At 25.7% G+C, this 23040-nt stretch overlaps 1 protein-coding gene across 1 annotated transcript; it reads left to right on the top strand.

The window, feature by feature from the left end:
* Positions 1-731: 731 nt before the first annotated feature.
* On the top strand, positions 732-18379 carry LOC112593123 (probable ATP-dependent RNA helicase DHX34). Its single transcript, XM_025337418.1, has 17 exons — positions 732-1225; positions 1289-1407; positions 1478-1644; positions 1739-1942; positions 2038-2325; positions 2392-2596; positions 2655-2869; positions 3724-3918; positions 3975-4166; positions 4230-4478; positions 4554-4670; positions 4800-4975; positions 9344-9454; positions 9532-9653; positions 9728-9968; positions 10034-10173; positions 18206-18379. The coding sequence occupies exons 1-17, from the start codon at positions 732-734 to the stop codon at positions 18331-18333; spliced, it is 3363 nt and encodes a 1120-aa protein (XP_025193203.1). The 3' UTR covers positions 18334-18379.
* Positions 18380-23040: the final 4661 nt, after the last annotated feature.

Consider the following 23040-nt stretch of genomic DNA (forward strand, 5'->3'; position numbering starts at 1 on the left):
ATTGTTTCATATTGATACTAATGGTGTATTTTTTATTTTGCATATTTTAAATATGAACAAATAAATTGATATTTAAATAAGTTTTGTAAACGGCTAGATGCTTTGTTACATTATGTTTTTAATTTAAATTGCATAAATCATTAATTTAGTTTTTTGAAAAAGTGAAAAAAATATTATTAATATTAGGGTTTTATTGAAAAATAAAACTAACAAAATTTGTTTAGCTTACTTAAAAAATAACTATCTAATCTATTTTAAAATTATATAATGATTCTATTTCACTAAATGATAATTTGAAAATAGTGGTAAATTCATTGTTTATTTTAGTACCTATATGCATTTTATTGCATATTTATTTTTAACAAAATGAAATGAATATTTTATTATTTTATATTACATTGAAATCCTAACCCTAATTATAATGATTGTTGTTAAAATTTTTATTTGGTCTTTAAAATATGTTGGTCTTATTCATTACATTTTAATTTGTGTGTACCTTGTAAGTTATATAAATTGTATAAATTTAAAAATATAATTATTATAGTTTTAATAATATCAGTGTTGAATTTATGTATAGGTGTTGAACTATTATAAATGATATGGAAGAAGGGAGGAGGCATTGATATAAACTATATTATAAATTAATTATTTTCTATTTCATTACATTTTACATTTATAAATTATTGAATACATTTATTATTTGATACTACAGGATTATTAACTTAAGAAAAATGTATCATGAAAAACGAAGAAGTCCTAATGATGGAAATCACAATTCAAAGCGTCAACGAATTTCTAAAAGACCTTTTACTTTTTTGGATTATAAACATATTTTGGAAAAAGTGTTTTTTAATGAAGAATTAGTTGAAGATATTAATGATGTTTGGCGATTCGTAAAAATATATGAATCATTTACTATGAAAAAAATAAACTCTGATAATTCTGTTATTCCCAATTTAAGTTCTAATCTTCTTAATCTCCCAGAAGTGTTTGACAAAATTCATTTAGTCAACCTAAAATTTAATTATTCTGATGATGAATTAGCTTCAAGATTACCTACATACGATCAAGAAGAAACTTATGAAAAGAGACCTTTAACTAAAGAAGATATATCTAAGTTTCGTGAATTGATTCTTATATACATGGATTTTAAACAAAAAGAAAAGTTTGACAAATTGAAAAAACTTAGAGAAACACAACAAAATTTACCAGTTTATCAATTCAAGTGAGCAAATTAATAACAATTATGAAATTGTCACTTTAACGCAACACTTCTTTTTGTTTTAAGAGATGAAATAATTGAAGCAGTGAAACATCATAGAGTTGTAATTATTGCTGGAGATACTGGTTGTGGAAAATCTACACAAATTCCTCAATACTTGTCAAACGCTGGTTTTAAGAGAATAGGTATATTTTTTTTAAATGGGTTCAAATTTTATTATCTAAGATTGTTTCTAATTTAAATGATCTATTGTAGCTTGCACTCAACCACGTCGTATTGCATGTATATCGCTATCAAAGAGAGTTGCTTATGAATCTTTATCCATTCATAACAATGATGTTGGATATCAAATTCGATTTGAAAAAACAGTTAATAAAGACACAAAAATTTTATTCTTAACTGAAGGATTATTATTAAGACAGGTTACTGTGTTAAACATAATTAATAAATATATTGATATTATTTTACTCTTAAAAAATGATTGAAGCAATAATTATTTACAATGTATTTATTTAGGTCTGCGGGGAGGATTTATTATCACAATATGATGTTATTGTTTTGGATGAAATACATGAACGTCATTTACATGGAGACTTTTTGTTAGGTGTTATGAAATGTTTATTGCATCAAAGATCTGATGTTAAACTTGTCCTTATGTCTGCTACAATAAATGTAGACCTGTTCAGCAAATATTTTTCTCCATTAGCCAAATTGATACAGGTAAATTATATATCTTAGTGTTTGTTTGTTTAGTTCATTATTAAATAAACTATAAAGGTTTGATATATTAGTTAGTAAAACTGTATTTGTTGTAGGTACCAGGTCGCTTATATCCAATTAAGTTAGAGTATCATCCAATTGTTAGTGAAATGAAAGTACTAGGCAAGAAATCAGAACGTTTCGATCCATCTCCTTTTATAAAAATTATGCATATGATTGATAAAAAATATCCTAAACATGAAAGAGGGGATGTACTTATGTTTTTAAGTGGTATGGCGGAAATTACAGCGGTGGTAGATGCAGCAAGAGTTTACTGTGAAAAAAATGACTCTTGGATTATACTTCCTTTGCATAGTTCAATGTCATTGGGAGAACAAGATAAGGTACTATTAATAAAACTATTAAATTTTGATTAATAATATTATAATAAAACTGCTTATTTAATTTAGGTTTTTGATTATGCACCTGAAGGTACGAGAAAATGTATTGTATCTACCAACATAGCAGAAACTTCTATAACTATAGATGGCATTAGATTTGTTGTTGATTCTGGAAAGGTAAAAGAAATGAGTTATGATTCAACCAGTAAAGTACAAAGACTTAAGGAATTTTGGGTGAGCAAAGCAAGTGCCGACCAACGCAAAGGGAGAGCTGGTATTTATCAATCTAATTTTTATTATCATTTTATTTTCACATTGCACATTTCACCTAGGTCGTACCGGTCCTGGAGTTTGTTATCGATTGTATTCTGAAGATGAATTTAATGCTATGGCAGAATACAGTACACCTGAGCTACAAAAAGTACCCCTTGATGCATTGTTATTGCAAATGGTGGCCATGGGTTTGCCTAATGCTCGACTATTTCCATTCATTGAACCACCACAACCAGAAAATATAGAAAATGCCATAGAATCTTTAAAACAACATGTAAGTTGAGAAATATAATTTTATGTTTGCATTAAAATGATGTATATATTTTATCATGTTACAGTTTTATAGTTTATTCTTTGTTAGTCTGATATTTTGATTATAGTGGTTAAATGGCTATCTTCTAAGGTGCATGATAATTGTATGTCATGTATTACTTTCTATGTCAAAACACGAGAGTGAATGAAACATATATAAGTTATTAAATGCCATATAACCAAATAAAATCAATAAACAATTTAATAAAATCAGTAGAATTTTTGAGGGTATACCTGTGGCGGATTGAGGGGGGCTACAAGGCGATCAACCCCTTCTCTCCCCTTGGGATTTTTTTGAATAGTACAAAGTTGAGCTACTAGCGACCCGCGAGCCTTTATTATCTGGTCCATGTTACATTAATTAACATTATAAACAAAATAAATGCTAATTAAAATACATAATTTTGATGATTTTGAATGACCTTTATTTTTTTACTTTCTATGTTCTGGCTTGCTAGATTTTAATTTTCTGAAAATTGGCGCTTTACTAATTCCAATTCACCCCCTCCTTAAAAATCTGCTACTGGGGTATACAAGCATATGAAGCATATACCATTTACCATTTGGTGAATATATCCTATAAAAATACAATTTTATTTTTAGAAAAATTGTGTGTAGGAGCTATATAATATATCCTCTATAACTGAATACATTTATTTATTATTTTTTTTTAAATTTAGTTTAATTAATTGTTTGCTTATAAAATTTGAATACTCATTGTATCATTACCTTTTATTTATAAACAAGCATATCTTAATTTTTTTTTTACAAAAAACCTTACTGAGTGCAATTACTAAGTAAAATTTTTTATTTTAGGGGGCATTAACAAAAGAAGAAAAGTTGACCCCTATTGGTAAAATGTTATCACAACTTCCAGTTGACATACCACTTGGAAAAATGTTAATAATGGGATCTCTGTTTGACCAATTGGAGCCTGTATTGTCATTAGCGTGTGTTCTTTCAGTTCAAACACCATTCACTAATAAAGCATATAAAGATACTGAATGCGAAGTATAATAAGATAAATAATAAAATAAATAAAAATTATAATGACTTAATTTGTTTAGAGGGCAAGAATGGATTTAGAATCTGATCATGGTGATCCAATAATTTTACTTAATGCATTTAAGCAATGGCTAGAGTTGAAGAGTAATGGTCAAAACACAAATACACGTCAATGGTGTAAAAGACGGGGTTTTGAAGAACAACGTTTTTATGAAATGACCAAACTGAGGCGACAATTTAAAGATTTGTTGGATGTAAAAATTTATTATACTTAATTTGTTTGAAAATAAAATTATAGCTCTATTATTATTTTTTAGGAATGTGGTTTAGTAAAAAATGAAGAAAAAAATATGGATGACATGACTAGTGCTGAAAGAGCTCTTAGACATGGTGAACTAAAACTGTTACGTGATTTGAAAAAAACTCACAAAGAGGAAGATTCAAGAAAGAGAAAAGTATTAAAAAAAGATATGTGGGAAATTGAGGATAATTTAGATGCTGAAGATGATTCAGTGGATATAAGAGATATAGATTTTAGATTGCGGCATAATCAACATCAAGTTAAAGTAAAAAACTATACATTTTATCATATTATAATACTAAAATACTTATTACTTAACAATTATTTTTTTTTTTTTTAGCAATTATTGAAAGGATCTACTGCAATTAGCTATAAAGACTTAATGATGTTAAAAATAATTTTAAGTAGCGGATTGTATCCTCATATAGCAATTAGTGATGAGTTCAATTCCTGCAAGGTTAAAAATATTAATATTATTTTTTGAAAATACTCTTCTATACTAAATAATTGTATTTAAATATTTTGTGAATTAAACTTTTGTATTTTTAATTTTAAACTAAATTAATTTCTTAATGTTTATTTATAGACTACTAAGGAACATTTATTTCATACTGAAGGTAAACCATTTGTATCTCTTCATCCTATGAGCTATTTTGGTAATCATGCAGATGTGCTTCAACTCACTGAATCTGAAATAATCTATGTTCCTGAGTTTAAAGGAAAAAATACTGTAAGCTCTAAGCATCAAATATTAATATATATGTAAGTATAATTATTTATTAATTTATGTTTCAATATATTTAACCAGGCCAATCATATTAAATTTAATACTTAAAACAACAAATTTTATCTTGCAATCATGATTATGTTTTTAATTAAGTTGGTTATTAAATGGAATAAAATTTCTATTAATTTATTATATTAATTTAATAATATTTATGATAATATATTTTATTTATATATAATTTAATCTCATTATAACAATAACAAATACATTTTTATTATTTTGTATATTATTATGTGGTTGGTTATTTAAAATTTAGATCACAAGACTTTTGATTATTTTAGTATTAGAAAAAATATTAATATTATCCAAATTTCAATGATAATAATATATGTTTTGTCAACTTTGTGGTTAGTTAAAAATAAAATATATTGATGATTTACAATTTTAGACTCAGAGGAGCGATGCATTTATTGATTTTGTCATGATATGTGTTTTTTGTGTATGAGCATACAATAAATTGTCAAAAAAAAAAAAATGATTCAATTTTCAAAAATGAGGGTGGTCTTAAGTATCAAATTGGGTCTAGTTTGTACTTTAGAGAGATCAAACTTAAATATATATTCATAATTGAGTAAAACAAATAAAAATTAAGAAAAAACAGTAATTTTTACTCAAATCCAATTTTTGACAAAATCGATTTTGTTTTTTTGATGTAATTTGAAAATGAATAACTGTTGATACTTGAAACTTTCACAAAATATTTATTTTAGTGTTTTCTATTAACAATAAAATTTTAACTTTTTTTACCAATGTTGATTAAAAATTGTTTAGTTGGTAGAAATGCTTGAAAATTTAATTCAAAGCTCTTTATAAGTTGTTAATTTCTTAATTTAAAAATATCAAAAATCTATTCATAATTACAATATTTTTTTTTAAACTCTTTAAGTTAGAATTTTGACAAAATTTATAAAAATTGTGAAAAATAATAATTTATATTTTAGTTAAAAATTCATAGAAAAATTTTGTTTTTATACTTAAGATTTAGAAATTTAGTACAAGGTTTTTTCTATTAATTGTCTAATCTATGTGTGAAAAAATTACAGGAAAGCTAAATAAATTTGTTATGAACATTTCAAGTTCAAATATTTATAACATTTGATATCCATTCATAAAATAATAAATTATTTCTCCAACATTTGATATTTTATTGTTCAAAAAAAAAATATATATATATAATAATAATAACAATAGATGATTAAAATTTAAATATACTAAATGTTTATATTATGTTAGTATCATTTTCATTGTACGTTAATGTTTAAAATTTTTTTTAACTTTTAGAGTTATTTATAGGCATGAACATTTTTGATTTTTTTTTAGTTTTTTTTTTTTTTAATGTTGATTAAAAACTATAAGCTGGGTAGAAATAATTGAAAATTTAATACAATATCCCACAAAATACTTCTACTTGTATTATGGAACTTTGCACTCTCAATAAGTTGGACACTCTAGGTTAATTAATGTAGATACTATTCATTTAATACAATTTAATTATTTAAAATTGGGGTTAAACCTTTAAAATATATTTATTAATTTATATTTATATAGAAGTCAAAATATTTAAAAGAGATATTCTAAGTAATTTAAATAAATAAAATAAAAAACTAATGATGAAAAATAATAGCTTAGTAATCAATCATAATTATTGCATTAGGTATCAACACTAAAAATAATAATATATTTAATTCCATTAAGATTTTTAAAGTTTATTTAATTTATTTTTAATATTAGTCAAATACTAAATTTACGTTTGTACATAATATAATGTACTATAATAATAACAACTGAAATTACATTTATAATCTGTATTATCATATAACAAGAGTATGCAATTTAGTTATTAAAATATTAACTGCTGTAGTTCTAGGCGTGGTATTAGTTTATTTCCTAAAATTATAACAGTAAAGTATTTTAATATATTATAAATTATTTTTTGAAAACAATTTTTTTTTCATCATAAGCAATCTACCAGTATTTCAGAAAAAAACAACATACGTTTTAACGTTTGTATTTTGGTTTAATTAGTTTTAATCGTTTAAAACACTATTACATGCGAGGCATCTAAATTTGAGTACGTATTATCTTAAAGCATATTCGTATTTATTACTAATAATTGATTTTTTTGTAAATTAGTCATGTAATTATACGCATGCTATGTAGGAAATATTAGAAACTTATTAATTTTTATTAGAAATTAATTTATAAGTAATATCTAGTTTTATTGTATTTTAAAACAATATTTTTTTATTTCAATTTAAAATAAAGTTCCTAACGATGATTTATATAATTTATAAAATTAAACTCGTTATTTATTCGAAAAATAAAGAACATTTTAATGTTTTTTATTTGGTCGTAAACATATATATTTATTCATTTAAGTATTTTTTTTTTTTTTTACATAATGAAATGAACGCAGAAATTAATCACGCATTATTCTATTTATGTAAAATTAAAATATTAAATCTAATTAATATTTTTATGAATTCAAGTTTTTAACATTTATGTTTCTTTTGATTATTTATTTACTTATTTTGACTATTCTAATTATTTATGATCTTACGAAAACACGAGTAAAAATTTTATTATAATAATTGTAAATAATTAATTAAAATTTTAGTTTACAAAAAAAAAAGTTTGGTTTTTTTGGCTCAAAGTTTTTTCAATTTATCATATTTTAATTACGTGTTCATGTCACATTACATACCACTTATTCTATGTACTTACATACACATACAAAATTGTTTTATTCAAACATCGTGTACCTATGTGGAACCTCAACTAAAAAGTTAAAAGGACTGTTTAAAAAAAAAAAAAATTACTTACATAAATGTTAAATATCTACTTATTTTAATTTTGTAAATATTTTTTTTTTTTAATAAACCAAGTTATAAATAATTAAATAATACAGACAGAAAGAATTACCTCTAAGATTTACCTAGCTGACTAAAGGTCAAGTTAAATCTTAGCACTACTAAAAACAAATAAATTATATCGTGACATTTTTATTTTGATTTTGAGCGGAGCTATAGATGTATTGAATTAACAATATGTTTTTTTTTAATTTTGTTATTTTTTTGTGTCAGCAGATTGTTATTGTTTTATATATTCTGGTCCACGAGAAAAGTTAACTGTTTCGTGCATGTACATTAATGACCGACGGCAATGTTATCGTTATGTTAAGTAGGGTAGGATGCGTCAACTTGGACGCTTTTAGTCAGGACACGTTTTACTTATCTCGTGGTCGGAATAAAGTAAAATAAATTCTTCAATCTTTACTCCTAAGAGTAGTTTCTAGTAGTAAATTGGATCTACTTTCTAGCTGATACTATTTAGAGGTCAAAATAATTGGGAAAAACAAAACAAAATTAAGAAAAAAACAAAAATATTTACGCTTTATCAATTTTTTTTTTATTAAAATAGTTTTTTTTTATTTATTTTCAATCTGTACAAAATAATACAATATGTAAATTTGATCAAAAGAGCAAAGACAATGACATATGGAAGACACGAATAGAGAAAATATCCTTTGACATCACTTAATAAATAATTGTTAAAATTCAAAATGTCCATCTAGTATTCATATTAGCATTTACTGAATATAATATAATTTTTGAAATATTTTATCTCTTTTTGTGCTATTTATACATTTTTGGAATAGTCTACTTTTTAGTTTATGCGCAAAAACATTTTTGTTTATGGGTAAATAAGTGAAAATTAAATGCAAGATTTCTTATAAATTATTCCTACCAGTAGTGCACAATTTTTTTCATAGTCAATTTAAGTTAAAATTCTGACGATAATGCGATTATTTAAATGAAAAGTAAACACGAATTATTTCTTTGTAATTTAAATAATATTATTTATTGAGAATTTAAATTTTTTTCTATTACGTATTTTAATATTATACTGCAGTATAGTAGGGCCATTCTCGGGGTTTTCAAATTGATTTACTAATATTATTGGTTAAAAGTAAAATCATTATATTTGAAATATATATCTATAATATATAAGATTGAGTATTAAAATTAATGAAAAGTTTATGCTGATATGATTTATTAATTAATCACATAATACATACTTTTTGGAGATATTTACATTTACATCGTAGCCTATAGTAATTATATTTATTGTATATATCTAAATATAATTTAAATATTTATATTTCTACGATTTCTTGTAATCTTACGGAAAACTTATATTAATTAGGTTAGAAAAAACTATATTTATATGAGTAAACATTGTGAATTTATAAATAAACCTAAGCATAGTTTGAAAAATAAACATAATACAATTTAACAACTTGCGGTCTATTAAAAGTTTAAAGTAATTTTGATAATTTTTAGGTCACTTTTGGAAACTACCAAAGCGTATATTATGAACTCATTACGGATGCCAGGAGCACAGACTCTTCTTTTATTTAGCAGAAACATTTGCACTAATAGGAATTTCTCTCAGTTAGTATTAATTAACTATTTTCTAGATAATCCATGAATTGCATTTATTTTTTAATTGTTCAACTGGTATTTTCTAGAATCATTTGCGACTCTTGGTTGAAACTGGAATTTCCTCTACCGGAAGCTGCTGAAAATTTAATACTTAAAGCTTCAAAACTTCGTAATACTTGGGATAATCTTTTGAAACTTAAGCTCGAAAGTATTGATATTTTTATAAACAAACTGTAGCAATTCAAGTATTTACATGCTTAATATTTGCTTATGAATTTTTAGAAAGCAGTAATAGGAGAGCAGAACGTCAACTGTCCGTAGACATGGTACAATTTATGAACGCCGAAATCGGTTACACAATAAAGAGGCTCTTAGCTGCTGATCAAAAAGTCATGTATGTCGGACCGTCTGGCGAACAAGTATCATTTACGGGTCCTAATCCTTTTTGCGGTGATGACTGGCAGGTGTGTGAAGATGATAAATATGGTGGAATAAGACTAGCACCGTATTTGACATATGATTGGTGAGCTGATATATATATTTAAACTTTAAACTATCATTATCTTACGGTCATTAATGAACTTTCAGTTTAACGGGTCAAAGCCTAGTGGTGTATGAACCTTGGGTTTGTCCCTTTTGCAACAACACAATAGAAGTGACGAGTGCTCTTGAAAAACTGCAACATCGGCAAGTATGTGACTCTCAAACTACTTCCGGCACCGCTGAAGGTATGTACATTGTACTTGTATATACGAGTATTATAACTGAAGTTTTCTTTTCTTTAATACAATTTACTCGCAAGTACTTTTGTATACTGTATATTATAATGTATACTATATTATTATAATACTGTATTGACGTATAGCGATTATAACTTTATTGATTGTAAATAATCAATCACAAGTGTAGTTAAATTTCAAATATTTTAGAATATTGAAGAAACCCTATATTTCTTCCTAGATGTTCTTAAACTATTTATAGCTATTATATTATTATAAGATAAAAGCAATATTAATGCAGGGAAAGTTGAACTGCACCTACCTTAATCAAAACGTAATACTTAAGTTGAAAAAGGAAGTATTTAATTGCACTCGATCTGATTATTTATAAAACTTATAATTATTAATTTTAATTGAAAAATGTGTGTGTATATCGATAATTTTACATAACAAAATTAATTTATAATGTGAGGAGTGCATGCGACTATCATCAAAAACATATGTGCAAATATAATCTTGTAATTTGTTAATAATCAATATTATATATATGATAAAAATATCTTTATAATACTTGAATATACTTTCTTCTGTTTTTGTCACGATCTTTATGTCGTCAAGTAATTTACAAATCATGAAAAATGAGCGTGGTTGTGGTTCGATTATTCATGAAAATTATATATTTTATAAAGAAAAACACGTGAACAATAGGTGAAGTATTATTGTATACACTGGTAATTTTCCGAAGTGCATTTGAATATCACTTATTTTTTGGTCTTAAGAGCAATTTAACAAAAATGTGTATTTTTCGACTTTATCTTATCTATTATTAGCATATGCATTTTATATCGAATTATTAGCAAATAAAAAAAATAATCGATGATATATTTTATTTTTGCGATTAAAATATAATAATATATTATTTATTTTATTGGCGAATTATGAAAGTGTATCATATTTGAGAATACCTGATTTCATATTAAATAATGTTTTTATATTAACTTTTCACTTGTAAAAAAAAGAATACGAAAAAAATAAATATGACCTTGACCTTTGTATAAATTTTAACTTAATCTAATGATATAAAATATAATACTATAAATCATGCTAAACACTTTAAACTAATGGCCTAGTTATGAAAGTAAAGTCGCAAAGAAATAAAAATGAAAATAACGTTACTCAAAAGTTATTTTTTAAAGATTACCGTTCACGTTTATACTTATCTCCATTTAGAACCTGTATAAATTAATTATTAAGACTAACAAATTTAATAAAATATAAGTATTTATTATTTCCCAAGAAATTATGTTTATATTATTGTGTTTGACTTATAGGTTCAAATATTAAAATATTTTTAGTGGTTTTATATACATTTCTCAACTCATAAAATATTAATTTCTTAATATTAAAATATTATACTAACTAGTAACTTATATGTAAAGTAGTTATGAACAACAATTATCTTGATTCCTAACTACGTTGAATATGATATATTATATAAATATATTTAAACTTAAATATTATTAATCTTAGATGCATAAAATTAAATTTAAAATGTATTTTTATTTTAATATTTAAATATTTATATTTTATATAATAGTGCATTTAATTTATATACTATATAGTATATGAGTATAATTTTAATCGAACCCGTTGACTAATATCTCTGTTGTACAAACATACAACACAGCAAAAATGCGTTTAGTAGAATTAATTGTATGTTGTTAACTTTAATATTAGAGTAAATTGATCTATTACGTAGGCTGTCCGATAAATAAGGTACAAAGTTATTTTTGGCGTAAACAATAGACGATATCGGCTTGAAATTTCCAGCATTGATAATATATGTAACAAACAACGTATTCTATGCATCATGACTATTTTACTTTAGTGTTCCGTCGAATACGTAAGTTTAAACATGGAAAACCAATATTTAAGTTTCACAAAAGAAGAAGTTCGCGCCGTCATTCGGTTTTTTAATTTTCAAAATGTTTCTCCGACTGAAATTCATAGAAAATTAACCGAAGTTTATGGCCCGCACGTAATGTCTCGAAAAAGTGTATCGGTTTGGTGTAAAAGAAAGTGTTGAAGATGAAGCAAGAAATGGTCGACCAATAAGCATGTCCACCGCCGAAACCATTGAGGCGGTCGAAAAATTGTTACGGTCGGATAGACGACTTAAAATTAGGGAAATGGCTACACAACTTGATCTACCAAAGACCACAGTACATGAAAATGTCCATGAGAAATTAAATTTTCGTAAGGTTTGTTCACGTTGGGTTCCGAAAATGCTTACACCAGACCCCACATTCAGCGGGAAAGACTAAAGCTTGGCTGGAAAAGTACAAGTGGGAATTATTGCAACATCCACAAATATAGTCCTGATCTGGCACCTTCAGATTTTTTTTTTGTTCGGTCCGTTAAAAAAAACACTTAGGAGGAACTCATTTTCAAAATGAAGAGGAGGTAATGAACGCAGTTACAGAGTACTTCGATGAAAAATGTGCTGCATATTTCCGAGATAGCATTTTAAAATTATTCCATTGTTGGGAAAAATGCATCAATTTAAATGGTGACTATATAGAAAAATAGCAAAATATGTCTAATTTATTGTGTAGAAGTTTTAAAGTAATAAATTCATTTTTCATTATTCGGTATATTTTTGTACCTTATTTATCGGACAGCCTACGTATCAAAGTTAATGTTAAGAACATTATCTATGCTTAGGCATTAGCTATTTTTTTTTAAATATTTTCATTTTTAAGCATGATATGCACAAATTTTATTGTTAATGTTACACAAGTTATAAAAGCTTGATTCTAGCTTTAAAATTAAAATATCAAAAAAGCTTATGCTTCACTATAATTAATTAAAGTTAGTAATATGAAATTGGTTCTTCTGAACGTAAATTTGATATATGGTATGTTTGCAAGACTGAAAAACACGTCATTTGAAGGTAGAATTTTTTAATAATTATTATTATGCTAGAAATAGATTTTGTATTCAGAATTAAAATAGTTAAATATTTTAGTACTTATATAACAATTATGTTAATGTCTTGAAAAAAAGTAAATACGTATCATACTCGCATAAATTTATTAAATATACTTTTTTCATATGTTTTAATGATAATTACGTATTATTATTATTAAAACCAAAAAGACATAAACAGTTTATTTAAGCTCTTTAAAAAACATAGATAATTAATAAATATAATAGTACATAGTACAGGGTAGCGGAGCAAAAACAATCACATTTGAGATAAGCGTAACTTTGGGAAGGGACATCGCATAATATTACCGAACGTCTCATTGTTTAGTAAGTGGTGGAAAGTTTAGTTGCAATGGTGCAGAGGAATATTCAATATCGCTTGTTTGCTGTAGAAACATTTTTCCGAAACAATGTTTCAATCGTAGCTACACAACGCACAATCCGCACGCGATTTGGTCTCTTTTCAGTTACAGTTATTCCCAATCACCGACCCAGACCATTCGTCTAAGAATCTTTAGATCTACCTTAAATGTTCCTAAAAATTCTTAACTCATTTTAAAATAGGTCTGCGATTGGTAACAACTGCACGCGGATGGAGATCGATTGCGTGCGGATTGCGCGTTGTGTAGCCACAATTTACTTATTGTTTCGGAAAAATGTCTTTACGGCAAACTAGCAATATTAAATATTGCACTACACCATTGCAACTAAACTTCCCGTCACATACTAAATAATGAAATGTTCGGCAATACTGTGCGATGTCTCCTCTCAAAGTTACGCTTATCTCAAATGTGGTTGTTTTTGCTCCGCCATTCTGTATATTCGTGTTTATAGTGAATTTAATAATATCTTATAAGGCTATAAGTTGTAATAATGGTTACTCAAAAATTGTATGATGTAAGTCGTATGTTTAAAAATAAATATCAAAATATGGTATGTATATAACATACAAGCACTTTATTATAATACTCGAGAATTTTAATTAAAATAATGCTTTATGTATTAATAATAATTTATTTTTATAAAAATGACAAATCATACATGTATCACTTGACGTTTTAAATCCCATAAAACAATAAGTCTTGTTTATTTAAAATATTATAAATATTAAAAGTAATATTAATAATGACTTGTGTACAAAACTGTAACTTTGAAAAAAAATTTCTATTTTAAAAATACAAGACGCATTTAATGTTCCGGAAGTGAATTGAATTTATATAAAAACAAATGTTTTCGAACTTTAAATGTTTAAATATAAAAATATATTGTAGGTAAACTTTTTTTTTTATTAATTTTATTTTAAGCTCGGTTACTAAAGGCCACCAGCTGTGGATAGAAACAGTAGATTTTTTATGTTGGGTTTGTTTGTATGGTTTGTTTTATAAAGTTAGAATACGTGTGTGTATGTGTGTGTACCATGGATTCGTCACTAAGAACCTAGGTGGTCACCCATCCGAGAGTTAGCGACGTCGGGGCTGATGCTTGATCTCAAAACTCATTAGTGACCCAACCCAACCACCTCACCACACCAGGCCATACTTTTTTGTATTTTAGTTAAATTTTTTACATTATTTTTGTTCATGCTCTCATTGACTTAGATTAAATTGTTTATATAATAAAATGAAATAATCATTATAATTGATTATATGTAAGAAAACAACATTTTTTTACGAATCTTTAAGGAATAAAAACATATTATAATATCTAAAATAATAATTATATATGTACACACCTGTTGTTATTTTATTCAGTTTTAAATTAAAAATAGCTTAAATAGTTTTGATTAAATGATTTTATTTAATAACATATTTTAATATCAATCATTTTAACCTCTACGTCTTTCATTCTCTATTTCTCGCTATTGTAGTTCTTATTAGCATATTATCGTATCTTTATATTTTAAATGCTCCTATTGCAATTTTTCAAAACATATTTTTCTACTCTGAATGATTTTTTTTTATGTAATGATGCATAATATTTTAATCATATGCTTACGTAAATCATCAAACATAATATTTTGGTACGTATGTATTAAATAATCTAAAACTGTTCTTTTATTTTTAATTAAATACAATAAATAAATCCGTTTTATATTTTTGAAGGATCTGAATTTTGGGGATTTTGAAAATTTAAGTTCAGCGTAATACATCTTTTATTCTTTTACTTAAATTGAGATATTAGTTTAGAGGCATCTTTCAAAAATGTAACTACATTAAAGTGAAAGAACTTTAAAAAAATATTTGTCAAACGTCTATTTTTACTATCCTTAACGTCTAAAGATGATATATTATAATTTTCCACAAACTTTGCAAACTAAGTACATCAATATATAATATTAAATTTGTAAGGTAAATTTCAAAGTCTATAGGAAACGTCATTTTTGAAGGGTTACCCCGAATAGTTGTGTGGATTTTTTTGGAGAAGTTAGTAAAATGATGAAATTTCCTTTAAGAAAGTGTTTCAGATATTTGGAGTTTACGTGTAGGAAATAATTAACTATTGTACTCATTTTTGTGATATTAACGACAATAAATAAAAACTAAACCGTAATTAATTTTAAATTATAACACAATAAAACGAGCTTAATAATTATTGCATTGTTTACTCAAATAACTATTGTACAATTGTATCATTTTTAGTTTATGAGCGAATCTCTTTAAATATTAAGGTAATATCGCAATGTGTTTAATGTTTGTTACTATTTTTTTTTATATATATAAAATAATATTTCTAAACTTCAATACTTTGCATATAGTGTTAAAAATATTAAATTGCGGTTTTTTTTTTTAAAAATTAAACGGGAATTGCTTCATTTTTAATTATCCCAATTAATTTTAGTTTTTATTAATGTATTATTGATTAGAAGATGGCTTGTTGTCACCTATATACTTCTTTCACGCCCATAAAGAAAAACTTCAATTGCGCTTAATAAAATTAAAGATCATGAAAATATTTGTTTACGTCAAGTAATATTGTAAATCAATAAATTTGGCAATAGTGCAGTAAAACTTAAGATTAAATTGTTTGCCCTGCATATTTTAGACTTCTAACTGACAGAATCAAATATATTATAATTATTCTAATGTGGTTAAAAATTAAGCTTTGCTGTTCTGTTACATCATTATTTTGATTAGGTTAGGTTAGGTTACGTACAAATTAAAATATTATTTTTTATATAATTTACTGTAACCATTGATTCGCTTGTAGATGATAAAATAATTTCTGATTGTTAAAATGTATGAACTTACTTTTTGAAAAACCATTTTGTATGTTTCTATAAAGGTATTAATTCTACCATAAATTAATTTAACATACTCGTTATCTAACATTTCAAAACTGTTCTTTGTCATTTCAGAACGTATAATTTTAATTGGACGGCAGTCATATATTTGCCTTTTTTTGTACACGCTTCGAATAATTTGACGATTTAGGTTTTTCTCATTAGTATTATAGTTATGAATTAAATTGCTACTCACGGTTAAATTTCCATTTTCAATAATAATATTACTATATACGATTTTATTGTACTACGCCACGTTATATCACCAAATTTATTTTCATAAACTTTTCTAAAATTAAAGTTATTAACAAAAAGTAAATCTTTAAAATTGTTACTTGCACTTTTTGAAATTATAGTATTATTTTCTTTTATTTAAAAAAAATTTAAGTTATAAATACATTATTATATTAAGTACAAAAAACTAGCGTTTGTAAAAATGGCTTATTAAAGTTTGGTTGTATCAAGGTAAACAAATATCTTCAGCTTAGTTAAATATATGACTATAAATAATTATTATGTAGTCTATATTTTTCACCTTTTTTTTATCAACGTTTACCTGTAAATTTTACATTAAGAAAAGATTTTATTTTTCAAAGAGAATTAACAATGTCCTTCCAGCGATTGATTTTTATGTTCTAATGGGTTTCACAGCTTCATATATTATCGTTCAGTGTTTGTTATTTACTGTTAAAATTATCATCATAAAAAATATATATAAAAAACATTTAAAATGATAATGAATATAATGATTAGGGCTAGGAAAATAATGTACTAAAAACCTACAATAAATGCTCTAAAAAGTCACTAATAATGCTACAAAAGATATATTTTAACCGTGAAAATGTAAGAGTTCAGCTAAAAAAAATAATTAATATTGAACATTGTTTTCTATGTTAAAATAAATTAATTTCTAAAATATTAACACCTAAACACAATTTAGTATCTATGTAAAACAATAAATTAAAAATGGTTTTCTTAAATTTTAGATAGGTGTACCTAACTATTATATAAATTAATATAAATACTCAATAATATATGCAAAATTTGTTTTATGTAATGTTCTTTTACTTTTTAAAAATTTTTACCGATATGGCTATAACATTTCATTAGGTACGAAAAAACGAAATATATCTATAGTAATTTTACTTTATATTAATAAATACGTATTTAAATGTTTTAAAAATTTCAGTTATGTCTATAATTAACAAAAATAAAATATAAAAACTAAAAAACTGACACAATTACTAAAAATGAAGTTATTCATGAATATTATAAAAAATGCAAAAAAAATGTATAGCTGAACTCTGTGATGTATGAATCAAATATATTTTTTTGATTAAATATATACTAAAAAAAAAAATGCAAGTGCTACAAATCATATTATTATTAATAATGACAGATAATTTAATATTTTACTCTAGTGAAAAATATTAAATTTTATTAAACAATCAATTATTGTAAAACTTAATTAAAATGATTCAGAATAAACTCTTATGAGGATTTCCTTCTAAAAAATAAATATAAATTCACTCTATAATAGATTTTGTGTTACCAAATCTCTTGCAGATAACTAAATAATGTATATAATATCTAAATAATTTTCTTATAGAAATAGGTTTTTATATTATTATTTTTATATTTTAAAACTTTTTAAATATAGTAGTGTAAATATTTAAAGCCTACTATTAAATGTTTATTTTTAATCAAGTTAAATCTGTAAACCTTCTAGTTCTAAACATTGTAATAGTTATAACTTTAATTTTGCTTTTTTAGGTGAACAACGTGAAGATGCTGTGGTGAAATTAAAACCAAACGCCAAACGTTACGACTGTCCTCACTGTCCAGAAGTACTATATTTGACTCCTACTGAAATGCTTAAACATAAAAAATCACATTTGTAATTTATATTTTTATTATCATTATTATTGTAAATTTTACACGATTACACCATCATAAATATTTAATATCCAAATTGTCTTTTAACTATTCTCTTGTATTCGGTATTCTTAATACTAAAAGCCTGTGTTACATATTATCTTCATCAATCATGCACACGTAATGTGCCGTGATAGGTGACATTATGTAATACAGGTAACTTACCATATATAGTTGCTGGAGTGCGAATTTCTGCGGGTATATTATAATATAAGAGCATAATGCGATCTGATTACCTATAAAATTGATTGTCATATGCGTTTATAAGAAGATCAGAATATCCAAATATTAATATCTATCAATGATTATAGTAAAGCTGATTTTAGATAACAAGGAAAATAGTTGATTTTTAGTCGGTATAAAATACGAAACCAAGGAACTATGTCATTTTTTATGGTTAGGTCGAACCCATCCTTCTCGGTATCTAGTTGGTTGTTTGTTTTTCTTTATGTTTTTTAGTATTTAAAATGAAAAAATTTCAAACTAGGATAAAATATAATAAAAAATAATATTATATTATTAATTAAAGTGAGGGATAGAGGAGATGAAAATAGCTCTGTATCATCTTATTTTATTTTTTAATATTTTCTTATAAATGTCGATGAAAAAACTAAATCAATCAAAATTCTTGATAATTTAGTATGAGATCCATATATATGTTGTTCTTATATCTCAATAAAATTATTGAAATACATAGACATTATTTATTTATAAAAGTTCAAATTTGGACAAAATTACGTATTTTAATGACGTATAAGGATTATTCTGTTTCAAAAAAAAAAAAAATAAATAAATAAATAATATTATTCCTGGAAACTTAATACGTTTTTGTGCATTATAAATTATGGTATAATATATAATTATAAATTTATTGTACGCATTGAAATGTATTATATGATATTATCTGTCTATACCATGAATTTATTTTTATTATCTTATGGTATACACTGAAAGTTGTTCACGAATTTCGAGTTATAGGATTTAATATGATATGGTATAAACGAATATTACCTATTATAATAATTAGACACTAATAATAAATACAATATTTTCGGAAGAATTGTATAGATCTACCGCAATATTAAAAGTAAAATAAATGATTATAGCAGTATTAGAAAAACATATCATCAAAAAAATGTTCATAGCATAGTAATATAGTGTCGTAGGCCGTAGCTTATAGACTGTCTCTCCGCTCAAAATCGTTTTTCGCATACAATATGACAATTCATTGAATTCAAATCCGCAGTTAACGAGTTGTGTCCCGACTAAATTTATCGTACACGAATTGTGTTCCAATTGTTTTATGAAGTTTTACACAAGTTAAATAAAAAAAGTTTTTATAAATTCAAATCGAGAAATTTTTTCGTTTCAATGTTGTATAATTACCAACATATATTTTATAAAATAGTTACAGAATAAAATTCGATTCTATACTTTCAAAGTTTTGCCTAATATGTAATCTTATTAAAACTGTTAATGTAGTTATTTTTACTTTTTATTTATATTTATTAGGCAAAATAACATCAATTATTGTTATATTACATTAAAATTTTTACTATTATAATATGACGTTTTTTATACAAACTTCTTATTTTTCGTGTAAAATATAATATTTAACATACTTTTAATATTTCAATAGAAAAATTTCTCAATGTGAATTTATAAAAATTGTTTGATTTAAATGTTTGCTTTTTATGTTATATTATTAAAATTATTTGTGTAGTTATGTTTAATTTTTATTTATATTAGTTTGATCAAACTTGAGGGACACAATTCGTGTACTTCAAAAAAAAACTGAGGGACACAATTTGTGTAACCTGAAAAATACATAGGGACACAATTCAGTATTTGGAACACAACTCGTTTGCAGCCTTCAAATCACCCTTTATTGCAGTGACCCGTCCGAAACGTAATTGTAAAGCTAGGCAGTACCCACTTGCCTACTGCTTGTTGAATTTAAGAATTTTAATTATCGGACGTACTCATTTTTCCTCTCCTCACGATCTTGTATAAGTGCAGTGAATTGCATGCACGTCGATGGCGTGTGACATTCGTTTGTTGTGTGAAACGAGTTCTAGGTACGAAGTAACGTTATTGCTTATTGCTTAAGTATGTTGCGACCCAACCAAACCTTACGGACACACGCGTATAGTGGTCACGTACGCGTTTTGAAGGTGTCACGTCGTCTGCCGTTTGTGGTGTTTGAAGACTTCGGAGTGTCATGGCGAGTATCGGCACGACGCCGTTCTCTTAGTACCGCGGCGCGTGCATCAAGAAAACGGTAGATTTATCAGATTTATGGTTAAAACGGTTGACGGCCATTCGCACTCCTGAAATAGGGTATAGGGGATGACTTATAAATTCTAAATCCTTGTTTACAAATACTTACAAATTGTGCGCAAGACAATTGTGCACAGTCAAAGTTCAAAAAGCTCGATGAAGCGCGGCCAACTTATTTTTGGGGATAAATAGGGGACGAACGACTTACAAATTGTAAATCCGTGCTTTCAAATACTTACGAATCACGTAAGAGAATTTGGCACGATCAAAAACTTAAAAATTGTGAAACGGCTAAGTTTTGCAACACTTAGTCATGATTTGAACTTCTATGGATAATTGAAAACGGTTAAACTTACAAATTTCCAATTTGTGCTCACATTATAACTTACAATTGACTTCCAAATTTCGAATAAAAACTTTCACTTCCGATGGCAATCATCATGGAGCTCGCAGAGTCGCGTACAACAGACTGAGAACAGTGCGATATGGCGGCTCGCAGCCGTTAAGTAGTCACCGCGTCCGCTCTGTCGTCGGCCGTTCGGTGATAGTATTTCATGCGGGTTGTCAGTCCACGTACACGATGGGGCTGCAAGGTCCAACTCCAGCGACTGCGGTAACTGCGGTCGTGAAGATGCGGTAAGGTGCGTGCGTTCGGACGACTTGCCGTCGTTTGCGGTTACTTCCGGAGGAGAAGTCGCGGAGAAATGATCGAGTGGCCGAAGTGATCCCGTACCGCCGTCCACCAGGTGGCCGGCGACAAGCGCCGTCGGCCTCAGCAGCCGGCGAAAACTGTCTAACTGTCTATCCTCCGGTCACTGACCACGTGCATATACACGCTATCGGCGCGACCGGGTCACGGTATAAGGTAGTAAGCCGTTTATCCGAAATTCTCGTAACCACTCTTTTATACGGAATTCGACTTCCATTAGTGACGATGTAGACTTTACAATTTTAAATTTAATAGGTATTGGAAATGTGTTGTGTTTACGACTAAACAACTTATAAAAGTTTAAACGTTTCAAACGGGCTTCAAAGTACAATCTTTAAAAATATTTCATTAGATTTATTCCTCAGTGTAGAATAATAGTTAAAAATTATTCATATGTATCGCGGATGTCTATGCAATTGCATATTTTTTTCCTTTTACTTTTTTGGATTTTTGTCAGTTATTTTCACGAATCATAACAATTTGAATTTAATGGTGAATTTTTTTTTTGCATATTTCTGCATATTCAACGGTTATTGCATATTTTTGCATATTTCTACAAAATTCGAAATATATTGCATATTAAAGCAAAAATTTTAAAAAAATTGTGTGAAACAACATTTTGTCAAGTAGAAATATTAAAAATAATTTTGTTGGCATTAAATTATAATCATAGCGCGGATTTATACGCAATCGCTTATTATTTTTTTTTTTCATTTTTTTAGATTTTTTTCAGTTATCTTCACGAATCATAAGAATTTGAATTTAATGGTGAAATTTTATTTGTACATTTCTGTATGTTTTTAAAATATTCAGAATATATTGCATATTAAAACGAAATTTTTTTATATACTTAATTTATTTAAGTAATTAAATATTGTAAGTTGTTTAATTTGTAAATTTTATATAAATAAAAAAATTTTCATGCATATTTTTATGATTTTTACTGCATATTTCGATACTTTTTAGTGCATAAAAATCCGTGCTCTACTCCTATGGATAGCGTGTAGTTATACAGCCCATGAAAACCATTAAACAAAAAAATAAAAAAATATAAAGAAATAACAGTAAGTAATATATTATATTATTTCTAGGTATATAAAAATAAAATTTAATATAATATAAAGTACAAAAACATATAAGGTACATCGAAGCGTATGTAATTTCAACATTTTATAATATCCTTATTTTTTCATCATAGTGATACTTATGTTTACAACGATTTTTAATTTTTAAATAGTGATTTATTTTTTTAATTTCACAAAAGGAAAAAAAACATTTTTACAAATATGTTATTGCAAGATACAATATGTTTTAATAACAAACATAGACAAACAATTAAAATATTATATGGACTAAAATCGTGTCGGTTTCGACAAAATATAGATTTACCTAAAATAAGATATTTTACTTGTGAGAATTTTAATGTAGTTTTAGAAAATTATAAAGGTACTCTATTGTATGGAGCATATATTGGTAGTTTTTTTAATTATTTAAATGTTTTTTTGCTATCGTGATATAAATCATTTTTTGCTTTAAATTCAATTTATTAGTTGCAGGGTTAGACGTTATTCTCAGTAAAAATAATCTATACCTACCTACCAACCTTTTTCTTTCCTTTTTAATGTTACTATATTTATATAAAATGTAATTTGAGAAAAACATTTACTATTAAAAACATATAACA

The sequence above is a fragment of the Melanaphis sacchari genome, unplaced genomic scaffold (genome assembly GCF_002803265.2).
Source record: "Melanaphis sacchari strain LSU unplaced genomic scaffold, SCAv2.0 Contig1_pilon_pilon, whole genome shotgun sequence".
Lineage (NCBI taxonomy): Eukaryota > Metazoa > Arthropoda > Insecta > Hemiptera > Aphididae > Melanaphis > Melanaphis sacchari.